The sequence below is a fragment of the Coffea arabica genome, chromosome 2e, assembly GCF_036785885.1.
Source record: "Coffea arabica cultivar ET-39 chromosome 2e, Coffea Arabica ET-39 HiFi, whole genome shotgun sequence".
In the NCBI taxonomy this organism is placed as follows: domain Eukaryota; kingdom Viridiplantae; phylum Streptophyta; class Magnoliopsida; order Gentianales; family Rubiaceae; genus Coffea; species Coffea arabica.
In genome coordinates, this window is record NC_092313.1 from 51925578 (window position 1) to 51939827 (window position 14250).

Consider the following 14250-nt stretch of genomic DNA (forward strand, 5'->3'; position numbering starts at 1 on the left):
CTAGGGGAATTGGGGGAAATTTCCCTTCAAAGGTTGAGTGGTGCCAATCACATTAATTGTGAAGCCCAATATTAATCCTTTGAAGAAGTCACGAATAATGCAAGTGGGACGCAAATGAATGGAATGCATGCGTGCAATGTGAGGACATGAGTTTGAAAAAGTAATAAAAGAAAATAAATATGTAAATGAAAGTGTGCGCGTGAGTGGGCAATGTACGGTATGTGAAATGATAATATGAAGTGCATGTGTGCAAGTAATGATAAAAGTGTTCGTGTGCAAGTGAAGAAACTCAAGGGTGCACGTGTGCAAAAATGGGAGGAAAAGTGTTCATGTGCAAGTGAAAGGATAAAAAGGTGTACGTGTGCAAATGAGAGGAAAAGTGAAAGTGTAATGATGGAGTGGACTTAGAATGCATGAACCTAGGGAATTCATGCATATTGGGACGGGGAGACCTAAATCGTGACTCAATTTGCCCTTTTATAGAGAGGATATAAGCGTGCTAAGGCTTTAGAAAAAGCCACACTCGTCTATATCCCATATTTAAGGGGACTCTCAAGCAAATGAACCCTGTAACTAGCATGAAGTGCAAAAATCCTAAAATGGAGGGAAAAGGGGTTCGAGGGGCATGCAAAATGATAAAACTAAAAAGAATGCATGACATGTAATGAACATGCACACATGTACTAACGAGAGGAGATCCCTAAGGGTCTAGCGTTGGACTAGCCCATTCTATGAATTCCGACTAGCGTTGGACTAGTGGAAACGTGCAGTCATCCATCACATTCATCTATACTACAAAAAAGCGAGTAGACATGCCAAAACGCTCGTAAACACATAACACGTAGCACTTAGCATGCTCGACTAGATGCAAAAGCCTAATAAAGCAATTTAACATGTAACAACAAAAGCAAGCAACTAAGGGGAAGGGGAAATGGACCAGATGCTCTACGAGCCCTATCTATTACAAGCCAAGAGGTGTACACATACCCCATAAAAGCATAAAGGGGAAGGGAAAATGGACCAAAGGCTCTCCGAGCCCTATCTATTACAAGCCAAGAGGTGTACACATACCCCATAAAAGCATAAAGGGGAAGGGAAAATGGACCAGAGGCTCTCCGAGCCCTATCTTAAATAAAAGTAAAAGCCAGTAAATGCATGCAAGGAGATAAGGAAAGCGGAGTAGACATGCATATTCACATAACACGTAGGAGCACGTAGGGTCAAATGAAGTGCAAATGAAGAATAGAGTGTACCTCCCTTGAAGCGACGCCCTAACGTAGTGAAATTACTAACTTACCCTGCTCACCACCTTTGGAATTGCTACTTCAGTTTGGATGCGATGCAAATTCTGATGGAGTAGCTAACTAATCTCCTCTCGGTCTCCCTCTTAGCCGTGACCTCCTCTTCTGCCGCTCTCTCCCAAGCTCTCAAATGGAGCCCTTAGCTCTCCTTTCTTTCTAGCCTTTTCCTACCCGTCACCTTTCTCTCCACGATCTTTCTTTGCTTTTGTCTTCTCCAGAATTTCAGCCGCAAACACTCACTCTGATTTCTCTCTAGTTGCTTTCTCTGTTTAACTCCCTCTCCCTCTAGAACCTAGCCATCACTCCCTCCTAAAACCCTCACCGTTAGTCTTTCCTAAGACTCCATCTTTTCGCTGTTTGTTTTCCTTTTCAGACTTTGGCCGTCGATGCTCTCCCCCCAATTCCCCCTTGCGGCTGATGCTTTTTCTTTCTATTTATCCTCCCTCCAAACTCCTAAACCCTTGCTTAAAGGGTGAGGATGAGGGGCAAGGACAGGCCCTCTCATCCAGCCCTCCAAAGGGCAAGCCTGGCCATCCTTCGCACGCTGCAAAAAATTGCAGCGTGCATGCTGCGAGAAATTATTATTATTATTATTATTATTTTTTTTTTTTTTTTTTTTACAAAAACAACTAATTAACAAATGCAGAAAAACATAAATGTTATTTAAATGCAGAAAAACAAAAATGCAGAAATGCTAATTTAAGATGAAACGAAATGTTATTTTTCTTTCCTTTTTTTTTCTCTTTTTTCTTTTTAAAGTAGCCTGACAAAACGATAATAAAATTAAATAAAAATCAACAATCTAACAATCTAATAAAATAAACTAGAAAATAAACGGCAAAAAAAAAGCAATTTTGATTTTTCTTTTCATTCATTTTTTTTATTTATTTTTCATTTTTCCAATCCAACTAAAGCCTATTTTTGAACTTTTCCTCTTTTCCCTTTTTTTCTCTTTTCTCATTTTTATGATTTTTCAATTTCATTTTCTTTCAAGAAAGCATAAAAACAAAATGACTAAAATGATTTTTCTTTTCTTTCTAAAAACTGTATAAACTTAAAAACTAAAAAAAACTAAAAACTAAAAACTAAAATCTAAAACTTAAAAGTGATTAAAAACCTAAAATGACAAAATAAAAATGAATAGACAAACTAAAAGGGCAAAATGAATAAAACTAAAATAAAAAATAACAACTAAAAATACAAAACACACAACAATGAACTAAATGCAAGCGATCTAAAATAAAAATCATGAAGTAGATGCTACATACAAATTATTCAAAATTTGGTGTCTACAGTTTGCCCCTCTTTGTCTAAGTTTTGGAAAAACTTGAGACAAAGAAGTGGACACCAAATACTTACCTGTGTTATTGGGTTGCAAAAGATTCCAACGAACAGGAATTCCAATACGGGACTGACCCGAACATGAAAAATAAAAATGGGACTGACCCGAACCAGAATTGAAAACGGGACTGACCCGAACAGAAATTTAAACGGGACTGACCCGAACAGAAATTTAAACGGGACTGACCCGAACAGGAATTTAAACGGGACTGACCCGAACAAGAATTTAAACGGGACTGACCCGAACAGAAATTTAAACGGGACTGACCCGAACAGAATTTAAACGGGACTGACCCGAACAAAATTTAAACGGGACTGACCCGAACAGAATTTAAACGGGACTGACCCGAATAGGAATTTAAACGGGACTGACCCGAACAGAATTTTAAACGGGACTGACCCGAACAGAAATTTAAACGGGACTGACCCGAACAGGAATTTAAACGGGACTGACCCGAACAGAATTTAAAACGGGACTGACCCGAACAGATTTAAACGGGACTGACCCGAACAGGAATTGAAACGGGACTGACCCGAACATGAAAAATAAAACGGGACTGACCCGAACAGGAATTTAAACGGGACTGACCCGAACAGAAATTAAACGGGACTGACCCGAACAGAAATTTAAACGGGACTGACCCGAATAGAAATTTAAACGGGACTGACCCGAACATAATTTAAAACGGGACTGACCCGAACAGATTTAAACGGGACTGACCCGAACAGGAATTGAAACGGGACTGACCCGAATCATGAAAAATAAAACGGGACTGACCCGAACAGGAATTTAAACGGGACTGACCCGAACAGAAATTAAACGGGACTGGCCCGAACAGGAATTTAAACGGGACTGACCCGAACAGAAATTAAACGGGACTGACCCGAACAGAATTTAAACGGGACTTCATTGGGGAAGTTTGAGACAATGAATTGAATTTTTACCTGAGAGTAGTTCAAATTTTTGTACTTAGAGGGAGATTGGATCTCTGTAGTTGAAGCGATGGCTGGTGTTGGTCCTTATAATCCAACTTTGCAAATAACATTGCTTTAGGTTTGAAAAAGAGAATGATCGCTGTCATTTGTGAACGCAGTGTTCCTGCAAGAAAAGAATAAATAATGGACTTGCCACCATTATTTGATCCGGTTCGCCTTGAGAATCGTGTAAACATGAGTCTTGTGATGCTTTTACTTCGGCTCGGCGGCGTCTGCCCTAGTCGAACTTGAAACCTTTCAAATTCTGAGACTGATAAAATACGGATTGACCACGTCACCCAATCCAGGTGGCAGCTTTGTTGCATGTCACGCACTATAACTGATGATCGAATCCCCTATTTTTGCTCAAACCTTTGGGTTTATCACTCATTTGAATTCAATGGTAAAAGAATGATGTGTGAAAATTTGTCATATAACGATCAATGTATATGCAAGATTATTTCCTATGTCGGGCAAAGATGAGCATGCAAAAGAATGTTAGACAAGCATAAGCAGTCATACACAAATAATTGAGAACAATCAAAAAGGTTCATAAAGATACATTTTGCAAAAGAATACTTGTAAAGAACAATACAAATTTAGCCAACGAAAATCATATTTAAGACTTTGGATATTTTGCTTCGGAATCCGATACTGGCAAAAGTATCACAAACATGAGGAAAAGCCCCAAACGAACCAGGTCACCAGCTGTTCCTTCTCGCGCTCGTCTGTTGTAAAAAAACCCGCCTTGGCGCCCTTTCGGGTTTTCACCAAGGTTGCCCCTACCCTTTTGTTTTTGCTTTTTCTTTCTTCTTTCTTCTTTTCTTTTTCTTTTTGTTTTCTTTTCCTTTTCTCTTTTCTTTTTATTTTTTTTTACGAGGCGCCCTTTCGGGGTTTCACCTAAAAAAATAAAGACACATCTCGACCATAGTCAACTCGGAAATATGAGTTAAAGGTTTCAGGCATCAGTAAAATGCACTTCCCTTGTAGATTAGGCGAAGGCATTACAGACATCATTTGCCAGTTGATTATCAAATTTTGCTAATAGAAATGCAACAAATGACGGAAGCCAGGACTTTGGGCTTTGTAATGAGGTCAGGTGGGGTGTTTTTCCAGAAAGGTTAAGGCTTGAAAGCAAATTCGATGCCAGAGGTAAAATAAACTGAGATTGCACTATTTTGTAATCATTTCCGATTTTGAACGAAACCGGGGAAAATTTGCCCCAGTTTGATCGGACTTTCACTCTTTGCATTTTCTTCATTGCATTTTCCTCGCTTTTGTATTTTTCTTTGAAAACTAAATTTGCCCCAGTGTGGGGTTCTTTTTCCTTTCTTTTGCTCATCTCTCTTTCAAAAATTAAAATTTTGCCCCAGTGTGGGGTTTGCAATTCTCAGGGGTTATCAAACGAAATTTGTCAATTCTGTTGGCTCAAAGGGGACAAGTAGGGATAAAATATTTTAAGTGTAAAAGAAGATGGCCTGACTTGCATTTCGCCATTTGCATGAATTCCTAAAGAAAATTTGAATGATCAAATGAAAAACTTTTTGCACATGTCTGAGTTGATGGGTTGAGGGAATGCTCGTCCATCCATTTCTGCTAAAATAAGGGCTCCGCCAGGTAATACCTTTTGGACAATGAACGGCCCTTGCCAGTTTGGAGCAAATTTGCCTTTAGCTTCATCTTGCATCGACAAAATTCGCTTTAGCACTTTGTCACCTTCTTCAAATGCCCGCCGATGGACCTTTTTGTTGTAAGCCCGGGCCACACGCTTTTGATAACACTGACCATGACAGATAGCGTTGAATCGCCTTTCATCGATCAACGTCAATTGCTCATGGCGCTGCTTCATCCAATCAGCCTCTTCCAACTTAGCTTCCATGAGGATTCGCAACGAAGGAATTTCAACTTCGGCTGGTAACACAGCTTCCATTCCATACATCAGTGAATACGGTGTTGCCCCAGTCGATGTCCGGATAGAAGTCCGATACGCCATTAATGCATAAGGCAACTTTTCATGCCAATCGCGATGCCTTTCTGTCATTTTGCGAATAATCTTTTTCAAATTCTTGTTTGCGGCTTCTACGGCTCCGTTCATCTGAGGCCTATAAATGGCGGAGTTGCGGTGTCGAATCTTGAATTGCTCGCATAGTCCATCCACCATGTCATTGTTCAGATTTTTGGCATTGTCAGTGATAAGCGTTTCGGGTACTCCAAAGCGACAGATGATGTGATCTCTCAAGAAATTGGCCACTACCTTCTTCGTCACATGTTTAAACGACTCCGCTTCAACCCACTTGGTAAAGTACTCAATTGCCACCAATATAAATCGATGTCCATTTGAAGCAGGAGGATCGATTGTACCAATCACGTCCATACCCCACATTGAACAGGGCCACGGGGCGGTCATGCTATGCAACTCAGTGGGTGGAGCGCGTATAATGTCACCGTGCATTTGGCATTTTATACATCTCCGGACAAAGTCTATACAATCATGCTCCATAGTAAGCCAGAAGTATCCGGTTCTCATGATTTTCTTCGCTAGCAAATGGCCATTCATGTGAGGTCCACAAACGCCACTATGCACTTCTTTCATCATATATTGAGCTTCATCTTCATCAACGCACCTTAAGAGGTTCAAATCCGAGGTTCTTTTGTACAACACTTCACCATTCAAGAAAAATTTGGAAACCATTCTACGCAGAAAACTCTTGTCTTTTATACCAGCGTGTAGAGGGTAAGACCCAGTTTTAAGAAACTCCTTAAGATCATTATACCAAGAAACTTTGTCGGAGGACTTGTCTACAATCCAACAGTGAGCAGGTTCGTCTTGAAATTGAATCTGGATCGGTTCGATCTTCAACTCATCTGGATACTGAATCATAGAAGCTAAAGTAGCCAAAGCATCGGCAAATGCGTTTCGGGCTCGTGGGAGATGTCTGAACTCCAAATTTTGAAATTGCTTGGCCAGAGTGAGCAAACTACAATGGTAGGGCAGAATTTTTGAATCTTTGGTTATCCACTGCTTCAAGGTTTGGTGCACGAGTAAATCGGAATCACTGAAAGATACCAACTCCTTGATCTCCATTTCCAAAGCCATTTTGAGACCAAAAATGCAGGCTTCATACTCAGCCATGTTGTTTGTGCAAGGAAATTGCAATTTGGCAACGGCAGGGTAGTGCTTCCCTTCGGGCGACACCAGAACAGCTCCAATTCCAGCTCCGAGCGAATTTGAAGCTCCGTCGAAGAAAAACCTCCATTCAGGGCACTGCTCACTTATATCGTCCGTGGCGCTTACAAATAAGATCTTTTCATCAGGGAAATAGGTGTGAAGTGGCTGATAGTCATCATCCCTCGGATTTTCCGCCAAATGATCAGCTATAGCTTGCCCCTTGACGGCCTTCTGAGAAGTGAAAACAATATCGAACTCTGAGAGAACTATCTGCCACTTAGCTAGACGTCCAGTCATCATCGGCTTCTCCAAAAGATACTTCAAAGGATCAGACCGGGAAATAAGATACGTGGTATGACTCAACAGATAGTGTCTCAACTTCTGGGCTGCCCAGGCCAATGCACAGCAGCTTTTCTCAATGAATGAATAATTAGCCTCGTACTGCGTGAACTTCTTGCTTAGATAGTAAATGGCTTGCTCCTTCCTTCCAGAGTCATCGTGTTGCCCCAGAACACACCCTACTGCTCCGTCGAGCACTGATAGGTACATGATCAGCGGTCGGCCCGGTTTGGGTGGCACTAGGACCGGAGGGTGCAGCAAATAATCTTTAATCTTGTCAAAAGCCTGTTGGCACTCTTCATTCCAGTACAACGGTACATTCTTTCTCAATAACTTGAACAACGGCTCGCATGTGGCCGTTAACTGGGCAATGAATCTCCCAATAAAGTTGATCTTTCCTAAGAAGCTTTTCACGTCCTTCTGAGTTTTCGGCACTGGCATCTCTCGAATGGCTTTGATTTTTGCCGGATCTATCTCTATGCCTCTCTTGCTCACGATGAAACCCAACAATTTACCAGCTGGTGCCCCAAAGGTGCATTTCGCAGGATTTAACTTCAAATTGTACTTTCGCAGCCTTTCAAATAGCTTCCTCAAATCATCCAAGTGATCCTCCGTCCTTTTAGACTTGATTATGATGTCATCCACGTAGACCTCCATCTCCCGGTGGATCATATCATGAAATAGGGTTGTCATGGTCCTCTGATACGTTGCTCCAGCATTCTTTAAACCGAAAGGCATGACTCGGTAGCAAAAGGTACCCCAAGGGGTAATGAAAGCAGTTTTCTCCCTATCCTCTTCTGCCATCAAAATTTGGTGGTAGCCAGCAAAACAATCGCAGAAGGATTCAATCTCATGTCCGGCAGTATTGTCTAAGAGAATGTGAATATTTGGTAGAGGGAAATCATCTTTAGGACTGGCTTTATTAAGGTCTCTATAGTCAACACAAACTCTCACCTCTCCACTCTTTTTTGGAACAGGGACTGGGTTTGAAAGCCAAATAGGGTAATGGGAAACAATGATAATGTTGGTTTGGAGTTGTTTTTCAATTTGCTCTTTTATTTTGAGGCTCATGTCTGGTTTGAATTTTCTGGGTTTTTGCTTTACGGGTGGAAAAGAAGGGTCTGTGGGTAACCTGTGCACTACCACGTCAGTCGAAATACCAGTCATATCATCATAGGACCATGCAAATACATCCTGGAACATAGTCAAGAACTCAAGCATCTCCTTTTTCTGACTCTTATTCAAATGAATACTAATCTGTACCTCCTTAACTTCATCCTCAGTTCCAATGTTAATCTTTTCTGTTTCTTCCAGGTTCGGTTTCGGTTTTTCCTCATATTGTTCGAGATCCTTTGCAAACGAATCGGATACTTCCTCATTATCACTCTCGTTTTGGGGTTCGGATTCACAAACCTCCAAGTCGTGAGTGATATAGAAATTGCCATTATCGAATTCCAGAATTGTGATATCCAAGGGATCAAATAATTTTATTTTTGGCCATCTGAAAGAATTAACGAATGTGGGATAATAAGTAAACAAACACATAACCAACAAATGGACAAGCAATATAAACAAGCGAATAGACAACACAACATGACAAGAACAACTTGTGCATTTTCATAAAGACCTTTGATTGAAAGCAAATGGAAATGAAAACTTAACAATATTTACATGCGCAGATGCTTAGTCAAAAAGGAAATTGTTTTCATTGGCTATTTACAGATGCAAAGGCATTTCCATGAATTCACATGAATGATAAACCCCTTTCATTTTACCGAAACTCCTTCCGAACGGGCAGGGACTCGGCCGTCCAATTGAGAATTGATCCTTCGGGAATGTCAGGAAATTCAGTTTCATCTGGAAAACCATCTTCAAATGTCGCCCCTACGAACAATTGGTCCAAACTAGCTTCAATTTCTTCAACTGGATTAACCTCTGATGTGATAACCTCTGTTGGTCGTGGAAAAGTATACCGCAGTGGTGGAATGTCAAAAACCCTTTGCCTGCCCTCCTTCTCTGCTCTTTTGCGCTCTTTCATCTCTTTGATGTCCTTGGCGGTTGGTTGGAAACCCAAACCGAATGTATCCCTCTTTTCTACTATCTTCACTGGCTTCAGGATCCCTTGCAGTTCACGCCCCAACCCCTTGTCGAATTTGTATCCCCCACGAATCATTTCTCTGGCCATCATTACACTGGCCTTTGAGAGAGTTTGTTCCTCCGTGGTTATCCAACTTACGGAGACTATATCGGATGTGCTGTGAGGGGACATGGTAACACTTTGACTACCCTCTTCTTTAACTCCAGAGTCGGTGATCACCAGGCAGTCCTCTTCAGCAAAGATAGTGATTAGTTTGTCATTTACCACGAACTTGAGCAATTGATGCAACGAAGACGGCACAGCCCCCGACTTGTGAATCCATGGCCTTCCAAGTAAGATATTGTAAATGCTAGGGAAGTTCATGACTTGGCAAGTTATTTGAAATTGGGCCGGCCCCATCTCGATTACCAAATCTGCCTCTCCTATTGGCTCCCTCTGCGCTCCATCAAACCCTCTAACAATAGTCCCTGAAGGCCTCAGCTTGATGTCTTGCAATCCTAGTTTCTCTAAGGTACTCCAAGGACAGATATTCAGTGCGGATCCATTATCGATTAACACCTTAGGCAGCATTTTTCCGTTGCACCTCACTGTTATGTACAACGCCCTATTATGTCCGATGCCCTCCGTCGGCAATTCATCGTCAGAAAAAGCAATTTGCTTGTTGAACAATACGCTCCCAACCACGTTTGAAAAATTATCAACAGAAATGTCCCTCGGAATTTGAGCTCTTGTTAATATGTCAATCAATGCATCCCTATGCACGTCCGAAGAGAAAAGTAGGTCCAACATGGATATCTGGGCAGGCGACTTACTCAGCTTCTCAACTACATTGTACTCACTTCTCTGAAGCCTCTTAAGGAAATCCAAGGCTTCTTTCTCAGTGATTGTTGGTTTAACGGGCGGCTCGGAGTTATTTGCTCGAATCGGACTGGCAGCTTCACGTGGATTTGCAATCTTCCCCGTTCTGGTAACCACTGACACTTCCTTCTTTGCAATTGACTTTTCCCCAATCTGCACGTCAGGTTCATCATAATTCCATGGCACTTGTTGCAGACTTAAAACAGGCTCTTGCTTCGGGAATTCAATGACTACGGGCTTCAAAGACTCCCTCTCAGCTGGCGTGAGATCCAAGATAAAAGGCTTTTCATCCTCTTCAAATGGCAATTCTATGACAAATGGCTGATCCGTGATCCCGAACACTTCAGCTTCCCTCGCCAACCTTTTGACTTGTTCCACGTACTCCGTATCATCCGTAATAACCCCAATGATATTGGCATGTTCCGGTAAAGGGTTTCTATTTACGTTCGGTCCTTGCGCCTCCCTTCTCCTAATTACAATTTCCCCAGCTTCAACCATATCTTGGATTTTATGTTTAAGCGCCTTGCAATCAAAGGTGGCATGTCCGGGGGCCCCAGAATGATAAGCACAAACGGCTTGCGGGTTATACCAGGCGGGCATGCCATATGGATAGGTAGGAGGGGGTACCGTACCAATTTTCCCGGCGGCCTTTAACTGTTCATATAATTGGTCTAAAGGCCTACCTAAATTGGTAAATGTACGGCTAGGGGGTCGGTTGTAAGGTTCAGAAGGTTGAGGTTGGTTGTAAGCAGGTCTATTTGGAGGCGGAAATCTTGGGTTATATGGAAGGCGTGGTCGGTTTTGGGGTGGATTTGGTTGAGAAATTTGAAAAGGGGCTGAAGGTGGGTTAGGATAGCTTGGGCGAGGTCTAGGGTGCTGGATATTAGTGGCATATACAGGGTACGGGTTTGGATAATAAGGGTAATGGGTTTGGTAGATTGGGCTGTGTTGGTATCGAGGTCTGGGTGAAGGATTTTGGTTCCAAACAAAGGTTGCATCCCCCTCCTTCTTTTTGAACGGTGGCTTTTTCACATTGCTTCCTTGACCTTGTAAAGCATCCAACTGAGATTTAAGGGCGGAAACATTGACAATCTTCCCAGCCCTCACAAAGTCATCAAACTCCTCAAGTTTATTTACAATTGCAGCAAACGAACATCCGGTCATACGAAAGATCTCTTCGAAGTACGGCGGATCATGAGCTTTTATGAAAGTACGAATAATTTCATCCTCAGTCATCGGTGGTTCCACCTTCGCAGCTACTTTTCTCCACCTCTTGGCATAGGTCTTGTGGTCCTCAGAGGGCTTCCTTTTCGTTCCTTCCAGAGTAGTCCGGGTCGGCGCTAGCTCGCAGTTGTACTCATATTGTCTCACAAATGCATTAGACAAATCAATCCAGGTTTTCACGTCTTCAAGTTTCAGGTTGGAATACCAGTCAAGCGCATCCCCTTCCAGACTCTCGGGGAACAACCTTAAAGGCAAATTCTCATCGTCCACGGGCTTTCCCAATTTGTTGGCAAATAGTCGGAGATGTGTCTTGGGATTACCCGTCCCATCATATTTGTTAAATTTAGGGGTTTTGAACCCCTCAGGCAACTGCACGCTCGGAAAAAGGCACAAGTCATCATAATCCAGGACTCCCTGCTTGTTCAGCCCCTGGCTCCTCCTTATAAATTCATTGAAACGATCTAGACGTCTGAGCAACTTCATATCGATTGGAGCAGAAGATTCACCCATTTCAGGCTTATTTTGGAAAGTGTGCTCCGGTATCACGGGTTCTGCGGTGGTTTGATAGAAAACTGGTGGGTTCAGATGCATGTTTGGGTCACTTTGAGGCTGAAATCCTTGACTATAAGAAGGGTAGAAAGGAGGATTTTGAGTGAAAGCATATTGCGGGTTAAAAGTTCCCTCAAACGTAGTTTGAAACGGAGGAATAACAAATGGTTCGGATTGTGGTTGTGTAGCGGGTACAGGTTCAGGTCGCACTCCGCTACTGACGAGCTCGTCAATCAATTTCTTCTGAGCGGCCATTTCAGATGCCATCTCCCCAAATTTAGTGAGCAATTCGGTCAACTGAACCCCGGGACTTGCAATCTCCGGCTGGGTCGTTGCAACGGTCTTTTCCGATGACTCTTGTTGGGTACTCATGTCTACACGATTCCTTTGGGCCTTACTTCGGGATCGCGTTATAATGGGGCTTCGTCGAGAAGCTATGTTTAAAATTTTACCTGAGAATGCAAAAGACTTCTTTAGATAAACCAATCGTTATTAGCTTTCTGCGATTTATTCAAAAGGGAAAAAGAAAAAGGCATGAGTTAGTAATTATTCAAACAACTCGGATGCATGTCCTATGGGGGGACCCTTTTTGTGCCAAGGGTAGGCCTAGCATGAAAATGCAACCTTCGGGGTAAAATCCCATTTTCAAACCTGTAAGTGAATATAGAAACAGGAATTCTCATTAAAAATGGACAAACTCAGTCCTTCTTTACAATTTCATTGATGGTTCGACCAACCATTCTTACAAAGTCCTCATGTCTAGCTAATTTAGTATGTTGGGATTCCCTAGAACTCCCGATACTGAGTTTCCGAATTTCATCTTGGATTTTATCAAATGCACTCAATGCCTTTTTCCAATTTCTCTGTCTTCTTTGCCTCTTTCCTCAATTGTGAGCGGGCGTCTTCCAATGCTTGATCGGCCACCATGATCTGCAACTGACGATCCTCCAGCTCTTTCCTTAGCTTCCCATTCTGCTCCTCGAGACTAACGGCAATCAACGGTGTCCTTTCTCTTCCTTGTTCTATCATTGATTTGATCCATTCGTTGTACTCCAAGATGACCCTAGGCTCTACCTTGTTCACTTGGTCCAAATGCAGGTTGTCCAAACTACACAGATTCCCCCAGCCTTCTAACACCATAGTCCGGCACTCAGTGACTGTATTAAGCTCGATACTTCCCATTTCCCGTATGGTCGGCACTCTCTGCGGGTACCCGAACTGTCTCATAACTCGTTGTGGAATGTACACAATCAACCCACTGGTACTTGCTAATGGAATGAAGTCAAATTGCGTAGTCTTGAAAGCTGGATCCCTTACTTTCGTCCAATCGAGAACCCACTGTATCTTATCCGAAGTCAGAGCATTGAATTCCTGAATAAACAAGCTTGGAGACGCTATTCGATAGTATCTGCTAACCCTTTCTCGGTGCGACTCGACCCAGTTTGCTGTTGGAAGACATGACCCCAATGGATTTAGCGCTCTTTTTGACAGATGTTCCATGGCCCACATTTGGAGTACTAGGTTGGATGCATAGAAAAACCCCCTCTTCTTTTGGCATTCGGTAACGGCAGTGAAGATATCGGCAATGATGATAGGCACCAAAGTAGGGGTCTTCTCCTTAATTCCTAGAAACACGCTTTGCATCATGTTGATTGTTGAAAAGGTAACCTTCCCATGCTTTTGCGGGAATAATAGTAGACTAGTCAAGGCTAGTCCAAAGACTTGGACTCGCTTTCCTTCCCACTCCTCTTTGCTAATGAAAAAGTCATCACGGTGTTGATCATAAGAGTCCCTTCTCCCAAATCGTTCGTACAAGAACTCCAGTGGACATGATTTTGCGTCCGGGTGCTGGTTCATACTAGCTCGTCCCAATCCCAGAAACTTGCAGAACTGCTCTCTAGTGCCATTAGTCGGGTACACCATAGGGCTTCCTTTCCCAGGCATTTGCAACAATCCTTCTATCTCTTCTAGAGTGAGTGTTAACTCGCATTCCCCAAATCGGAAAACAGAGCCTCTAGGATCCCAAAACTCAAGTAGTGCTTCAATGATCGCCATGTTTGGGGCTATGTTCAAAAGACTTGGTAGATGCCCTATGTATCGGAACAATCGGTTCACCTCATGCGCCATGTTGTTCTTCCAATCTATCAGCTCACGAGGTATGTGGTTTAACATTCGGCATGGAGCCATCTGAGGAAGAATTCACTTTTTAGTACCTTACCTTGGAATTTTACCCCTTAGGCCAAACAAAATTGTAAACATGCAAGTCTCGTTGGATTAAGTATCCGAGACACAAGGTGGCCTATTCCTAACCACGGGATTCCCTATGTGGCATTCCCTTTCTATGGTTTATGCATGATGCCATTTATTAAAGCGACATAAATATGTGACAAATATTG

The 14250-nt window shown here is 42.5% G+C and overlaps 1 protein-coding gene across 1 annotated transcript; it reads right to left on the bottom strand.

The window, feature by feature from the left end:
- Nucleotides 1–12685: 12685 nt before the first annotated feature.
- Nucleotides 12686–13981, bottom strand: LOC140036330 (uncharacterized). The gene has a single exon (XM_072077693.1). It carries the CDS (start codon nt 13979–13981, stop codon nt 12686–12688), a length of 1296 nt encoding a protein of 431 aa, XP_071933794.1.
- Nucleotides 13982–14250: the final 269 nt, after the last annotated feature.

What these genes read in the sequence shown, in the direction of transcription:
- LOC140036330 (XM_072077693.1), bottom strand. Translation starts at nt 13,981, where the DNA reads ATGGCGCATGAGGTGAACCGATTGTTCCGATACATAGGGCATCTACCA.